Source organism: Zonotrichia albicollis, chromosome 3, assembly GCF_047830755.1.
Source record: "Zonotrichia albicollis isolate bZonAlb1 chromosome 3, bZonAlb1.hap1, whole genome shotgun sequence".
Taxonomy (NCBI): domain Eukaryota; kingdom Metazoa; phylum Chordata; class Aves; order Passeriformes; family Passerellidae; genus Zonotrichia; species Zonotrichia albicollis.
Genome location: NC_133821.1, coordinates 44,999,436 through 45,015,498, shown reverse-complemented (window position 1 = coordinate 45,015,498; position 16,063 = coordinate 44,999,436). Strand labels below are relative to the sequence as shown.

At 41.8% G+C, this 16,063-nt stretch overlaps 1 protein-coding gene across 1 annotated transcript; it reads left to right on the top strand.

Moving 5' to 3' along the window:
- Positions 1–3,195: 3,195 nt before the first annotated feature.
- QPCT (glutaminyl-peptide cyclotransferase) lies at positions 3,196–15,978 on the top strand. Its single transcript, XM_074537292.1, has 7 exons — positions 3,196–3,923; positions 7,694–7,840; positions 10,216–10,497; positions 12,998–13,174; positions 14,020–14,119; positions 14,591–14,707; positions 15,577–15,978. The coding sequence occupies exons 1-7, from the start codon at positions 3,822–3,824 to the stop codon at positions 15,720–15,722; spliced, it is 1,071 nt and encodes a 356-aa protein (XP_074393393.1). The 5' UTR covers positions 3,196–3,821; the 3' UTR covers positions 15,723–15,978.
- The last annotated feature ends 85 nt before the right edge of the window (positions 15,979–16,063 follow it).

Below are 16,063 nucleotides of genomic sequence, written 5' to 3'. Positions count from 1 at the left end.
CTTTTCTTTTCTTTTTTCTGTCCATTGTCTCTTTTCTCTCTCACTCTCTCAACTCACCCTCTCCCATAAGGGAACTGAAAAAAAGCTAGGAGTTCAGGTTTGGTTTGGATAAAATCCTGAAATGTGGGTATGTCTATGAATTACCTCATCGTCTTGGTTTGAGCCCTTAGCTGAACTTTGTCCCAAAATCTACCTCCCAACCAACCAGTGAAAAGTTTCATATAGACTTAAAAAACATAGAATCAAAATTTACCTTGGTATAAACATACATTTTGGACTTTTTTTTTTATTAAACAAAATCCATATTCGTATTTAAAATTCTAGGTAATTGAGTTTTGGAATTCACTTAACCCCCCCCTAGTTTAAGGAAGGATCTCATGGATCCTTTAATCTATGGGTAGCTTCATTCATATCATATATATAATTCAACTGTATCGGCTCCAAAATAAAGTTATTTTCCTAAATAAGGCTTTGGGGTAAACCTAACACATTTCACACTTTCCACTTATTAAAGCTTTGTCTGAGAAGGCATCAGCCCATGGAAACAGGCTCTCTGTCACCTGAATCACCAGGCAGGTTGCTTGCACAGCCTGACAAAGGAGAGGAGCAGTGGATGAGCTAGCCGGGATGAGCAGCAGCAGCTGGAGCCCACAGGATGCCCACGAGCAGCGGGCACCTGCAGGCCCCTGTGCTCCCCTGTGACCTCAGCCCACCTCCCTTCCCTCTGGCTGGCAGAGCTGCCTGTGCATTTCTGAGGCTGCAGCAGCCCAGAATGCTGAGCTCTGGAAATCTCAGGCTGTTTCTGCTGCCTCACTGCTGCTGGCAAATCAGCCGCGGCTGAGGCTCAAAACTATAGAATCACAGAGTGGCTTGGGTTGTAAGGGAGCTTAAAAACATCTGGTTCCACCCTCCCTGCTGTGGGCACGGACACCTTCCACTAAACTGGGTTGCTTGGAGCCCCATCCAGCCTTTTGGATTGGAAATGACCTTTTATTATGTGGATTCAAACCGCAGCAAACCACACTTCCTCTGCTCTCCCTGCCACGGACCTGCCAGTCGGGAGAGGCAGGCATTCAAACTGTGTTTGTGACGGTGGAAGGAGCGGGAGTTCCCCCTCGGGAGAGAACTGGCGTGCATTAAACCGCATTGAACCGCACTGAACCGCATTAAACCCGTACTGAACCCGCAGCAGCGCCGGGCAGTGCATTTCTGCAGGGCTGGTAGGCACGGCAATGACAGAGCCCGCGGCCTCAGCTGCCTTCCCATGGCGGTTTGGCTGAAATGCTGGCGTGCTGGAGGGGGAGCAGAAGGAAAAGGCTTTGCCAGAGGTGCCTGCATCCACTGTCCATCGGGACTTCAGTAGATGGCACTGTCACACCAGCTGTTGCTTCCTGGGCACTGGAAGGGACGATGTACAGATCATACTATCACACATTGCCTATGCTCTCTTCAATTAAAGTGCCCTTTTCCCCCCCTCTAGATGGTATCTGATTACATCTATTTGATTTTTCATAGTAATAACACAACTATTTAAAATGGATGTAATAGAACAGCTGGCCACTGAGAAATTTGTTGACACATTTCCTATTAGGTGGTACGGAGCAGGATTAAACAACACATTTTTTTCCTTCATAAATCCCTGGAAAAACAAAATGTCCATCACTTCTGATTTTTATTTTAAAGTTTGCATATTTAAATAGTTATGTAATTCTGTTTTCAGGTGTGAAGTGTTCTGATTTCTGTTGCATGGACTTTTTTGCTGTTGTTGTTCCCTCAGTCTTCTTTGTAGACACAGAACTTTATGGGATGGTTATGAGAGGGGACTTCTCCACTCCAAATTTTGAAAGTAATGCCCTTAAAAAAATCCTGTTTGGTCTCTCTAGATCACATCTGGTCCAGCACTTACATTTTTATGTGTGTTTCCCATGTAGGTGATATTAACACTGCCTTAATCTGACTTTACACTAGCCAAATTTGTAATCTATCAAATAATTGTAACCCTCAGAGCAACCACAATCCCTTAGGGAAAAGCAGTGTTAGCTAATCCTGACTCATATTCTTGTCAGATTTCTCCTGTAGCTATAGTATTTATTTTCTTTTCTGCTAAATTGTATGAGAACCCTGGCACATCACCCAGGAATTCTGTCCAGCATTTGGATTGTATAGCCAACCACAGGAAATCTCATGGAGGGGCAACAGATTTTTGTTCTGTAGTGTAGTTCTGCTGGGATCACCATCATCTTGGTAGTGGGATTTAAACTAATTGCCTGTGACTTGATCTCTGACATGCTGGGGCTTTTGTCTAAAAATCTGTCAACCATGCTGATTTTTCTTGGTAATGAAAAGATTGCCCATTTCTTTCTGTCAACCAGTGATTCAGCTGTGAATTTGGAACAATTTCCTAACAAAGCACTTTGTGGACTTTCACGACTGAAAAAAAAAAGGCACCAATTTAAATTAACTCTTTGTTTTCCCATATATGCAAAAATGGAACAGAGCCACATTCTGAGTATCAGCTAGAAGGATCTGTAGTAAAGATATCACATATGTCATCTGTACGCTGGGTGGCAGATCCACCAGCTTTTCTAGGAAGCCTGTGAAATCTGGGTCAACAATCTGCAAATCACAAATCACTCAATTTCTCCAACATCACTGTTACTTGCAAAGCTATAGTTACTAGGATAGGCTTTCCAGTACAAGGCTGACAAGCAGCAAAATGATTACTCCTGCTGCTTCCCTCCTTCATCTCTTCTTTTTCTTCTTTTATTTTGTTTTGAGATTGAGCCTGAACTTTAAGAAATATGTCAAAGTTGGAGACTTTAAATAGAGTATCTGTGATGCAGAATAGACAGATGTTTTCTACAACATTCTAGAGCAAGAACGGTGATGTCAAATCACCTAAAGAAGAGGACAAAAACTCAGAAACTTGTATCTTTGGTTAATTAATCTAAATAAGTGTACTGCAAAATACTGCCTCACCACAGACTTTGCTTTGTTCTTGGTTGATAATAAAAGTAAATAAATTAAAACGCCTGAAGAGAGGGTTTTCATTTTAGCAAGTATTGTTGTTTTAGGCCTAAAAAAGATCATGAGAAGAACTTGTAAATTAATGAATTAAACCCCTTCGCATTTCTGTGGTCCCTGCTGTCACACCCTTTATGAGGAATACCGGCTCCGAGCTTCCATCAGCCGCGGGCGCTGCTCCCGGCGGGCTCCCAGCGGGAGAGCGCGGCCCTCCCTGATGGCAGCGCCCGCAGCTCCCACCGCTGCCCGGGGGCCGAGGGATCACGAGCTGCCCCTCGGAACACAGAACCGGCTTTCAGGGCAGAGCCGCAGGCTCCGGCTTTTCCCACGGCGGCAATCACGAGTGCCTGCCCTCCCTGGCTGCCCGGCGGCCGGGGCAGGAAGGAGCGGAGGGGGCCGGGGCGCAGGCAGCCCCTGGCGCTGCTGACGGGCCGGGCTCTGGGGAACGCGGGCCGCCCGAGAGGCTGGCACGGCTGCGGCTCCTGCGGCCAGCGCCGCTCCTGCCGCTGCCTCCTCCCGCCGTGCCTCCCTCCCCCCTTGCCTCCTTCCCTCCCTCCCTCCGTGCCTCCTTCCCTCTGTACCTCCCTCCTTCCCTCCGTACCTCCCGCCGTGCCTCCTTCTCCCTGTGCCTCCCTCCCTCCGTGCTTCCCTCCCCCCTTGCCTCCTTCCCTCCCTCCGTGCCTCCTTCTCCCCGTGCCTCCCTCCCTCCGTGCCTCCTTCCCTCAGCGCCGCCTCCGCCGGCACAGCCGTCGCTCTCTCCTTCGCTGCCCCGGCACTCGGCGAGGCGCAGGGAAGGGATGGAGGGGGTCGCCGCCCGGCTGCTCGGGGCGCTGTGCCTGGCCGCCTGCCTGCCCCCGGCGCTCGGCAGGGACGCCGGAGCGCAGTGGACCCAGGAGAAGGTGGGTCGCGTTCGCCTTTCCCGGCGCTTCTCGCCTCTCCCTTGGTGCGGGGGCAGCGCCTTCCCGGCGGGCAGGGGTGAGCGGCTGGGCGCGGGGACGGCCCCATCCCTCCTGCCCTGGCCTCCAACGTGAATCCGGGCTGGGCTCACCCTTGACGCGGTCCCGCAGGTGAGGGTGGGTGCCATGGCTCCCCTCCTAAGCCTTGTGAGCAGATCTTCCTCACGCGTTCGGCTTTGCCATCTCGCACCGCCCGGGACCGGGCAGCAAGAGCCATAAGCTTTGTCACGGTCTGAAATGTTACTGAATTTAAGGGGAAACCCAAACAGGGAAAGACGGATCAAAATCTGAAATTGTATTCCTTATAACATTCTACTATACTCCAACTTTCATTGTGACCATGGTGAGTCAGAGGACAGTGACTTAGTTTGAGAAGACAGATAGCTCTGTCAGCAGCAATGCACATGTATCTAGGAAAAACAAGTAGGCATGGTGCTGATAGCCGGTACAAAATTGTTTTGAAAAGATATAACGCTCTAATATGTTGTAGACTCGTACCATATTGTGTCTAATTTAGACTGCTGTGTGAACTAGTGAAAAAAGGAATCTTGAGATATGGTTTAACTAAACAGTGGTAAGCTTTAAACCACAGATTTCTCAATGTAGCAGGTCTCAGTGTTTCATTATGAAACATTAACATAGTTTTCTTCATAAAGAATTAAACCACGTGAAACGTAGGAAAGCTTAAAACTGCAAACCACATTCAACTAAACACTTCAGGAATTTTCAAACAGAAAATATACTTTTAGGGCCATTCCCCAAGTGTTTGTAGAAGAGCTGAAGTCAAAGTTCAGCAAGAAGCAACTGAATTCCACAAGACAAGCTGGTAAAATGAGGCTTCCCTCACACCCTTCCATGCTTCCCCTGAGTGACTCCCTTTCTCCTTGTTTTAACTCACCCCCTCATTCAAGGAAATGTTGGCTTGTTTCTTTGTTTGATAATGAGGTACTGTTTCATTCTGTTCTATTAATTGTACCTTACACTACATACATATATATGTGTATAGCTCATATAGTATATATATAGCTCATGTATAGACTGTATATCTGTAATTATGCACAATGCATGTAAATGTACATATATAGTATATCCATGCAGGGGTGAATCTTTAGTCACGCTGGTCAATGAACAGTCACACAGCTCCAGTGCTCCTTTTTGCAGCCCCCTTGAGCCCCAGCCCCTCACTCTTTAGCTGGCTCCATTCTGACCAGCCAGTCTCCCCAGCAGTGCTGTCAGTAGTGCCACAGAACCATCACACCTCAGCTCCTCCGCCTGCGCACACACTGAGCAAGAACAACCACCTCTTTCTCATCAAATTCTTGTCCTTCAACAACTTTTGTTCTTTCTCCCTGGAGGGACATGTGAGCCAGAAATTCAAAGTCCTGCAGGTAAGCCTGGGCTACTTGTAGAACTCGAAGTTTTGCAGTTTTGTACAGCTTAGTAGAACAGGATTAGTGACAACCCTGTCATGAAGATACTGTTCTGCCTCCCTGTTGTGGCTAAGTAGGGATTGACCAACACTGCAAAGAATGAGTCACTTACAAATCTTATTTTGCTTCTCTTTTATTTCATAACCACTTTTGTAACTCCTCTCACTTCCCAAATTTGATATCTCCATCATTAGAAATGGAAATTGATTCCTCTCCTCTGAAGTACTTTCATGCATTTGTACTTTAATAATGTTTCTTTGCCAAGTGATTTGATGACCCCAATTACCAGGCATGCTCTTCGCTTGTTCAACTGCAGATTTTCTGAACTTCCTTAATTAAATTGTCCTCCTACACTCTTCCAAAGTACATAGCTTTTGTTTTTCACTCTCCCCTTACAGTCTGCTCCTCCTAAACTGAACAGCTCCCTGTCATTTTTTCTTCTCTGTGCCTCTTCTACACTGGTCTAAGTTCCACCTTATTAAACTGCTAGTATTTCAAAAGACTGTTTTACAACTTCCATGGTATAATTTCCAAACTTTCAAAAGTTCATCTTCATATCAGATGAAATAATTTTTCTTTTTTCTTTGATCTATGTCTAAATTTGCTAGCCATAAAAATGTTAACTGCCCATCTTAAATTTTGGTGTCCTCACAGTCTTAAAATTCAGCTTTAAACATGTATTAAAATTGGCACAATTAGATTCAGTGTCTTTGTGTCAGCCCTCTGCTTAATTCCACTGCTAAACCTAAGTGGAAATAGAGGAAAGGTTCACACAGAGATAAATAGCTAGGAAACAAGAGAAGGGTAGAATTAAATGTTTGTAGTGGAATCTAAAAAATACTTGTGCTCATACTTGCTTGTACAAACACAAAGGAAATAGAAAAAAGTCAAATAGTGAGGCGACCCCTGTTTTTCAACAATATTCATCACCTAGGGTAATAAGGTAATTGGTAATGAGGTACCTGACTTTCGAGGTCAGTTCACATTCTGGCCAGGTAATGGGTTTTAGGTGTTGTGTCAGACACATGTGAAATGACACACACGAGTAGAAAAGGAGTGAATTATTCCTTGCTAACACATACAATGATAGGGTTAGACTACAGATATGTATGAAAATGTCATTTTGATGCAGGAGCAGCCCAAAAGCAAGTCAGCTGTTTAACAGTTTGAAGAAAGAAAAAGAATAAAATAAAAAATACCATTGTCCTACAGTATAAACTGATGTGCTCATGTTCCATTTTCGCTCCTTTTGCTCATCTTAGAAAGGATGACACAGACAAGGTACACTGAAGGACAGCAAATCATGTAAGGCAGTTCTGATCAAAGAAGAAATAAACAAAGCAGTATTTTTCATTAGGAGAAAGACAGGAGTAGAGGGAAGACCCTGTGATATAAATGAGGAATGGAATGATAGTGCCTGAAACAGGAACCTGTAAAAATAGTAGTGGCACAGGAAGTTTCTGAGGGGACAACTGCTAGAGATTGGATAGGTTCAAACCTGGTGTCTAAAGGGGCATTTGAGATGTCCTTGGGAATCCCACCTGGCATTCAGCTACCAGTGCAGAGCTCTTTGGAGCTCTTGCACATCTAAGATGTGCCTTTGCCAGCTACATAAGGATGTCTCAAGCATTTTGGGTCACCTGATACAGCCCCAAAGGCCTGGGCTTGGGCAACAGAAAGGAAGTCACCTGGGAGGTAGGTCACATCCTAGGGGCTGCCACAGGAGACGAGCTGTCGGGTCTGAGGTTAACCCATGTGTCACCGAGCTGACAAATGCCCCAGCTAGCCCCAGAGGAGCCACAGCATTCTGTGCAGTCACACTCATTCCGCCGCTGTGGGCAGAGACCACAATGACACAGCCAGCTCCCTCTGGGCGTGACTTACCTTAGGCATTTCTTCACAGCACACAGCATAAAGCTAAATACTACTGCTGGAAACAAAGCTTCTGGTGTTTGTCTCAATAGAAACCTCGGCTGAAGGTGGCATAGTTTCAGACATGACATGTATAATTTAGATATTAGGAAACAGAGAACCCATTCATTGGTTCAGGTTTTACAGCTAGCTGGTAGGTAAAACTTTCTCCCATACTTTAAATACTAGCAAGTTTTGTATGGAAATGAAAGACAGAGAAGCCAATCATTTCTGAGTAAAAAGGGGTTTTTCAATTGCATTTTGTTGGGAATAAATCAAAGTAGCAGAATATACCATTTTTATCATAATTATGAAGAAAACTGGTTTAAAAGATCTAGTAATAGTTATAGCACTCCTCTCTACCTTCTGCAGTATTCTCACCAACCAAGAATTTTAAGTTCTGATGCTATTCAAAAAGTTGTGGCCAACACAGATATTTCTGAAATGTGGGAGAATGATTTGCGCCCTATCCTGATAGAAAGATACCCGGGATCACAAGGAAGTTACATCGTGCGACAGGTAAGACAACGCTTCCTGACAATCTCTAACATCTTTACTATATATTATTATTGTAATTATTTATATTCTGGTAACATCTTTGGTGACCCCTACCAAAGAGACAGTGCCACAGAAATTCCTTTAATTCAGTAGGATGAACTCTATCATTGTTCAAGTCTAGACCGCATAGTGCCAACATGACACAGCTTGCACATCAGCTGACATTATTTCCCAGGGCTGCATAGCATGATAGAAAATAAGTCTTTTTTTTTTTTTTTAAATCATGTTTTAAATTAACAAGTTTGCCCCAGGTTTGGTACCCAAAGTACAACACAGTGGTTGTCCTTTCCCTCACATGAGCAGGTTTTTGGTCACTGGTTCAAACCCGAGACCGCGCATGGGATGAAATAAATGACACTTTTTCTGGAGAGGCCCTGTCCTCTGCTGTTACAGTGCCCTGGGGAGTTGCCTCAGATGGGTGTATATCAACACAAAAGGGGATCAGAGGGGCCCAAAGGAGCAGGCAGATGAAATGGTCAGCACAACAAAGTGCAGCCAGCCCTGGTCCATGAACCACAGCAGCTCCACTGGCCCAAGTACAGCAGTGTCCTGGTGCTGGGCCAACAAACCAGGCTGCAGCTGGCCCCAAGGCAGTAAAGACTCCAGCACGTTGCCTTTGAGCCACAAGAAGCTATCACACAATGGGGTTGCTGCTCTGCCAGCCCCTCTGCTCTGCACTCACAGCATGGGCAAATTCAGGACAGCGTCCATGCTGGCTCTGGACCCCATCAGCGAAGCAGGAGAAGACAATGGTACAGCTGAGTTTACTAAAGACATTCACAGCATCCACGAGCCTTCATCTGCCCTTTGGGCACTGACTCAACAGCTCTAAGACAGCCCCAGCTACAATAAATTTATTTGCTACTCAGGAATTTGTAGTTTGGAAAAATGCAGCCTTTTTATGCATTTTGTGTGTGTGTGTGTGTGTGCGCGTGCACATCTCTGTAGATTTAGCTTTGTGGTTTCTTTAGCAGTACTCTGGAAGGCAGCCAAGTGAAAGGGAGAAAAGGAAGAAAAGCAAAAAAACAGCTGAGCCTAGGCTAGAAAACCACAGATTATGTTCAAAATAGAATGCATCATCCTGTTACAAGGTAACAGCATGTATTAAATTAAAAAAAAAAAATTAAGAGTCCTCTATTGTCAAAACACAGCAATGGAGTTTGAAATGGATTATACTTCTTTGTTGACACAAAATCATCAGACTAGGGAAAAAGGCTACTGTGAGCTTCATCCAGGCTTATATAGTGCCCTCAATCCTTAACAGACATCCTTCACTCTGCCTACTGACAGCTGATAGACCATACCATGTAAAAGCTTTCAGTGGGTGACCACAAACAAAATGGAAGTTTGTTCTAGCACTAAAATCTATGGCAATATTGTTGTTTCTTATCATTCCTACTGACTCCCCTAAGAGCAGAACAAGTCTTCAAAGTCTATTTTCCCCTTAGAGGCTTTTCCTAATGTTTACTTAAAGAGAGAGGAATCTGCCTTGAAGAAGCTCTCTAGGGACCCACAAAAATAAGTTGCTCAACAGAGAAGCAGAGATGTCCCTCTAATATGAGTTAGCCAGAACTCTGGTTGAAGTATAGCTGGGGTTGTTAGAGGTATTCTCTTCAGGCAGAAAGATAGCTAAAATTAATGATATGCCTTATAGATTGTCTCAATTCTTATCTTTATATGAGCTACACTTATAGAATTTCATTTTTGAAACGCTCTTCTGAAATGTTTCATTCTTTCTTTAATTAAAATAATCTACCTATCTGTTATGGCCTTGTAAACAATTTATGTCACTTGAAAGGCAGATTTTTCACAGAAGCTTAGAAGTCCAACCACCTCACACCAACCAACCAACCCAAACAGCTTTTTTTTTTTTCTCCTTATACTTCTGTGGCATCTTTGTGTGGTAATTGTCTAAACAGCCACAACAAGGTCTCCACAGCCAATTCTGACTTTTAATTTAAGGGCACATCTGAGTTAAAGCTTTGAAGATGTTAACATTAAATCTGCTCTAGTTACACCTGAAAAAGACACTGGCCTGAAAACTTTAGAGATCAAGATCTTAATGTGTCGTAATAACCAGCAATAATTCAAAACATCTTCACACTCACAAAGAGAAAGGTCAGAGGGAAGAAATAAAAAGCAAATGAGGCAGTCAGAGGCTCAGGTAGCAAAGTTATACAGTGATATTACATTTTTTGCTATAAAGGTTATCCTTTAAAACACCATGAACTTACAGAAATAAGCTTAGGAGCCACTATTAATTAGCTAATAACAATTTGTCTGCAACATCTTTCTGAAGCAAGAAATATTAACCTGATTGTTTTTTATAATTGCAGCATATCAAGAACCGTCTTCAAGCATTAAAGGCTGGTTGGGAAATTGAAGAAGATACATTTCAGAGATACACACCATATGGCTATAAAACCTTTTCAAATGTTATTGGCACTCTGGAGCCCTCTGCAAAACGCCATCTCGTGCTTGCTTGCCACTACGACTCAAAATTCTTTGGACAACAGTGGCAGGGCAGAGTGTTTGTGGGAGCCACTGATTCAGCTGTGCCTTGTGCCATGATGTTGGAGCTGGCACGGGCCCTGGATAACGAGCTGCAGTTAATCAAGGTAGTTCTTTTGTTTCATTTTCATTTGCCTTGCCAACAGCAACAGGCCTCAGGGCATTTCCACATTCTTTTCCATAGCCTGCATGCTGGGTTCTCTGATTGCTGTGCTTGTAATAAATCTCCCATTGACTCCAAGAACAGAGATCAGTATCTACTACTCTAAATTGTATTGTCACATTAAAATTTCTTATTAAAAGGGTGGATAACTTATTAAAAGTTATCTGTATAAACATATACCATTTAAAAAAAACAAATGATACATGAATAATAGATGTTTCGCAGACTTGGAAAGGTATAATGCTACTTTCTATCAAAAAGGCACAGAACTTGACTCAGAAGTTCCTATCACATCCAGTAACATCTAGGGCCATTGAAAAGCTTTGCTGCATTCTGAATCCTGCAGAAGTATCTCAGTTGTATTCTGCTTTGAGACACAAATGAACTAATTGTTCTGCAGAAGAGTCACACTCAGGTCCCCCCATCCCACAAAGATTTTCTTCTTAATTTTTTTTTTACAAATTTGAATGGTTTATTTATGAAAGAAGTATAATGTCATCAGTCTGTGTTACCTATGCTATGAAAATCTGTTTCAAAGGGCTGCAATTGCTAAGCACAAAAATCTGTTGAGCCTACAAACTCTTAAAGCTTGTAGGATTACAAATTTGTAGGATTATGGATTCACGAGTGCCATCTACTGGTTCAGTATTCAGTATTTACAGAAAAACAATTCTCATAAGTTTGCAGAGGTGTTACAGGAAAAGGTCTCTCAAATGTGAGAGACACTCTACAAAGTGTCAGGAGTACACTCAGCTCAGGTTTTAGAATTACTTGTCGACAGGAGTTTCCAGAAACTGATTTGGTGCCTTCTGATATGTGAATATTTAAGAATGAGAAGATTAGGAATATGCCAATATTTTTAATCACAAAACAAAACAAAAAAAAGTCCTGTAATATATAGGCTTTGATTTATAATAAATTTGCCTGGTGAGTATTTATGAAACAACTTGCACACTGACTATAAAGACTGATATTTTTCACTATGAATACACTGGTTTACAGTGAAAATTATTTTTTATCATCTAAGATGACAGCATTTGACAAAAAGGCAACTAATGACTTTTCACAGGCTATCACTTGTACAGTCTGTTAACAAAATATACTTTGGGATCCATCTGCTTAATACATTAGTGATGATGTTTTTGCTCTGCTTATGGTAGCACAACAGACTTTGCTATGTTTTCAGCCAAATCTATTTATACTTTGACTTGAGGTTGTGATTTTTATCTTGATGCTTCTCCAGTTATAACTTACTTCTCCAGAGTTAAAATTATTGGGCAAAGACTCTCTTCATTATTAAAATGTGTTAAGCAGTAATGGTAATAATAACACAAGTACTACTTTCTAAAACTCAAATAGCACTGATACAGTTTCCTGCAGAATGCAAAATGACTGCTGCCCACAGAGCTCTGTCATGTGCAAAGGACAAAAGGCAGCAAGCCATTGCCATTAGAGAAATCAATATACCACTGTGAGCACAATCAATACCATCTTGCCTGCATGACTGACATTTTATAGAAGCTTCTGTTCAGATTGCATCAGCTCCAGCTATTTGGGAGTTGTAGCCCATACAGGACATGACTGCTGCCAGTGACCCCACCTTTTCAACCACATCATGCAATTTTACTTCAAGCAGTGTTAATTCATAGAGGGCTTAAAATATTTATAGCGACTGTCAAGACTACAATTCTCAAACTGTTCATTTATTGGAACCAGACTGGGATTTTCTGGGCTAGGGATTATTAGGAAATTCTGACAATTCAAATGAGGCTTCAGATAGTAGACTCCCTCTACACTAGGAAGAAATTTCATACAAATGTCTTTTTTGTGACATTAAACACATTTATCATATATATTCTCAGGTTTGAGTGCTGTTATATTTTGGTTATTGAAAGGAAAAGACATATCTGACATATCCACTCTCTTTGCTCTGGTTTAGCACAAAATTACCTCAGTGACTGCAAATTCCCCTGAATAAAAAGAAGGGGCTGAAAGAACCATCAACTTGTCAAATACATAATTCACCTCCACTGATGCACAGCTGTAGCAATTACATTAATCCTTGTGATGCAATCAAATGATGATATTTGCACTCCCATCAGGGGTTGTTACTGACATGTCCCCTCATTATTTGAGATAATGTTGCTGCTACCTGGTTTTGCAGGTCTCAATGCTCAGGTCATGTCCTCCTAAGTCAGAAATGAAACTTTTATCCAGAACCAAAATTATATGAGACTGGAGAATGTGTCACTGTGTTAGATAAATAACAATTACCTTGACTGATGACTACCACTATTACACCATAATAACATCCAAAGGAAGGTCTGCATAGGGAACCTTGAAAATACACCCTTATCTGTGTTACTGACATGACTACAGTATTTGCCCTTTATTTAATGTTCTGGCCAGAATCACTTAGTTTTACTTTTAACTTCCTCCAACAGGCCAGCTCAACATCAAGACCAGACCTTTCCCTTCAGCTGATCTTTTTTGATGGTGAAGAAGCCTTTGTTCGGTGGTCCCCTTCCGACTCCCTCTATGGATCTCAACACTTAGCTCAAAAAATGGCATCGACTCCACACCCACCTGGTTCAACAACCACAAACCAGCTGCAGGGCATAGTGAGTGGCTCTTCCCTTCCTAAGGACTTTCCTCCTTAGGGAACAATAGTAAATGGCATTTGTAAAAATATTTAATTAATAGGTAACTGGCCAAATTCCCAAGAAAATCACAACCCCACTGAAGTTAAAGGAAGAAGCAGGATTCTGGAAACATTATGAAATATGTTAGAGAATTGGGAAGAGCTTTTCATGGGATTAGACCTGCTGCATGCAAGTATGAGGAGGAGCCATAGAAATATCAAAATACACAGTTTATTAGAATATAAACTAGGATACCCACCTTCTTCAGGAAAAGATAATTACAAGTGATAAGGAAAGAGCACAAACAGCATTGGTCTATGAACAAATCTCCCCTAGCTCAGTACTAAGCTACAGCAACCTCTGTATCCCTCTGATTCCTACTAACATTTTGGTTGTCTGTTCCCTTCTACTTTCCCTGTTTACTGCTGAGGCACTTCTGTCACTGCTTCTTGTGACTCATAAAATGTCTTTCCCTTGACAGACTTTGTTGTTCTCAGGGGAAAAAGCAATTTCCTCTTCTTTCTCCCCACCTACCGCTGTTTTAAAGAGATATAACACACAAATTGCAGGCTAGGCTATGCAGCCTGCTTCAGCTCGAGGAACAGAGGAATAGCCTAGCCTTGCCCTCCTCGGGAAGACAGCAAAATGTATCAGATTGGAATCAGGTTCTGCTAGTGAATTCTCCTCACACCACACTAGAAAGGCAGATCTTTGGTCAGGGCTAGCAAAGACCTGCTCATGAGCTATACAGGAAACCAAGAGTTTCATTGCTGCTGCTGATGTTACAGGAAAGAGTTCTGCACTAAAGATTCTTTCTTGTCTAGGACCTGTTTGTACTACTGGATTTAATTGGTGCACGAAACCCAGTCTTTCCCAATTATTTTCCAAACACTCTTCGATGGTTTCAGAGGCTTCAAGCAATTGGTAAGCACAAGGAGATGGGTTTTGGATGAATTTCAAAACCTAGTGAGTAGTTTTTAAATATATTAAGCTCTGTAAATCTGTAAAAGATTTTTAGATTAATTTTCTGGTTTACAGTAAGAATCTTTGAAAATATAAATGTGAAATGTTAAACCTGTATGAAGATTTTGATACTTAGTTAATGAAACATCTGAGAAAGACTCTCAGACATTTGAAAGCAACAAAACAGATTATATTGCTGATTGTCACTCTGTGACACTTGGCAACTGCTTCACTTCTGTGTTTTTGTTCTCACTTCTGTAAAATTATGGTAACAGCACCAGTTCTGAGGTCTTCCAAATATTAAACAAATGCAAAAGACAGTCACTACTGTGCCATGGAAAAAGCTTCCATGTGTGAGGAAAAATAATTCAAACATGCTAACATTCCTCATTGTTCAAAAATTGTAATAATCACTTTCATTGTGCATTACAGAGCAAAAGCTACACAACATGAATCTGCTGAAGAATCACCCTGTTCCAAGTCAGTATTTCCGCAGCAATTTACATCGAGGCTTGGTTGAAGATGATCATGTTCCATTTTTGTTAAGAGGTACTGGAAATTCTTATAATTTGTATATATTCAGTAAGAAATGCTTAATTTAATAAATGATCAAATGCATATGCTCCTGTTTTTCAAGCTTATTTGTCCCAACTTGAGGCTTCTGAATCCAGCTTTAGAGCTTTGATGTATTACCTAATGAAAAAAATTGATTCCTTAGTGGTATGCAGCTGAAAAATCAGAGAGGAAAAGAAGTGAAACAAGAAAGAGGCTGAGAAAAAAAATGCTCCTCCCTAAAACAAATTGGGAAGCAGAAGACTGATTTCATTCCTCTTTTACCTACAAGCTGCAGTACATATAGGTAATGTGTGTGTATGTATATATACACATACATGCAGTGATACAGTTCCTTTATCTGAGGGCAACACTGTCTCTATTTTACAGAGTAAAAATAAGAAACCCTATTTTACCATTTATGTAGAGAACTAGAAAAATGCTTCAAAAATATTCAGTCTTAACAGTATCACAAAAACATGGTAATCAGTTTTCATTTTGAGGAGCTGCAGTGATTTCTCTGTCCTGCTGTAGCTCCTAAACACAAAACCTAAAGAATTTTGGAAAAAAAAAAAACCAAAACCCCCAATAAGTAGCTACAGATTATTTTAAAAAGAAAAAAGTAAGAGGAGGGAAAAGTACTCAAAGGAAAGGAAGGTGGCAGCTTTACACAATACACTCTTTAATGATGGGATGCAGTCACAAGCATCAAAACAAGAGAAGGAAAAAGGAAGCTGCAGGGACACACCCTATAAAGCAAGCTTATTGAATAGTTACCCGACTCTGTTGCTACATGGTGAAGTATCTGTTGGATTAACAGAACTTCTAAAACATTTCTTCTCCAAATTTCACTTTCCTTTTTTTAGGGGTTCCAGTCCTGCATCTGATTCCATCCCCTTTTCCTGCAGTATGGCATACCATAAAGGACACAGAAGAAAACCTTGACAAAGCCACTATTGACAATCTCAACAAAATCCTGCAAGTGTTTGTACTGGAATATCTCAACCTCTGAAAGACAAAACATCAACAAATTGTACTCCATTCACACTACTGTTTGTCCACCTTTACACTTGCTATTTAATTGCATTGGAGAGTATCAAGGTGAAGAAAAATGTGATAGCTCTTGCTAGACTGATTATTGATTGAGCTGTTCATGGCCCATTGATCCAGCAGCCAAATAAGATACCATTAAATAAGACCTAGCTCAGCCTGGAAAGAATTTGATCTTTCCATGTTTTGTGTCTGAATAAAAAAAAGTCCAGAATCTTTCCAGATTGCTATCATTGTTTTTTGTCACGTATTGTGATCCCAGGAGGGAATGCCTCATGACTTAATTGTATGATACATTTTTAC

Excerpts from the sequence above, each read along its gene's own strand:
- QPCT (XM_074537292.1), top strand. The coding sequence starts at position 3,822 with ATGGAGGGGGTCGCCGCCCGGCTGCTCGGGGCGCTGTGCCTGGCCGCC. Across the intron at positions 10,498-12,997 it reads ACGAGCTGCAGTTAATCAAG|GCCAGCTCAACATCAAGACC; the intron begins GTAGTTCTTTTG and ends TTCCTCCAACAG. Across the intron at positions 14,708-15,576 it reads TGTTCCATTTTTGTTAAGAG|GGGTTCCAGTCCTGCATCTG; the intron begins GTACTGGAAATT and ends TCCTTTTTTTAG.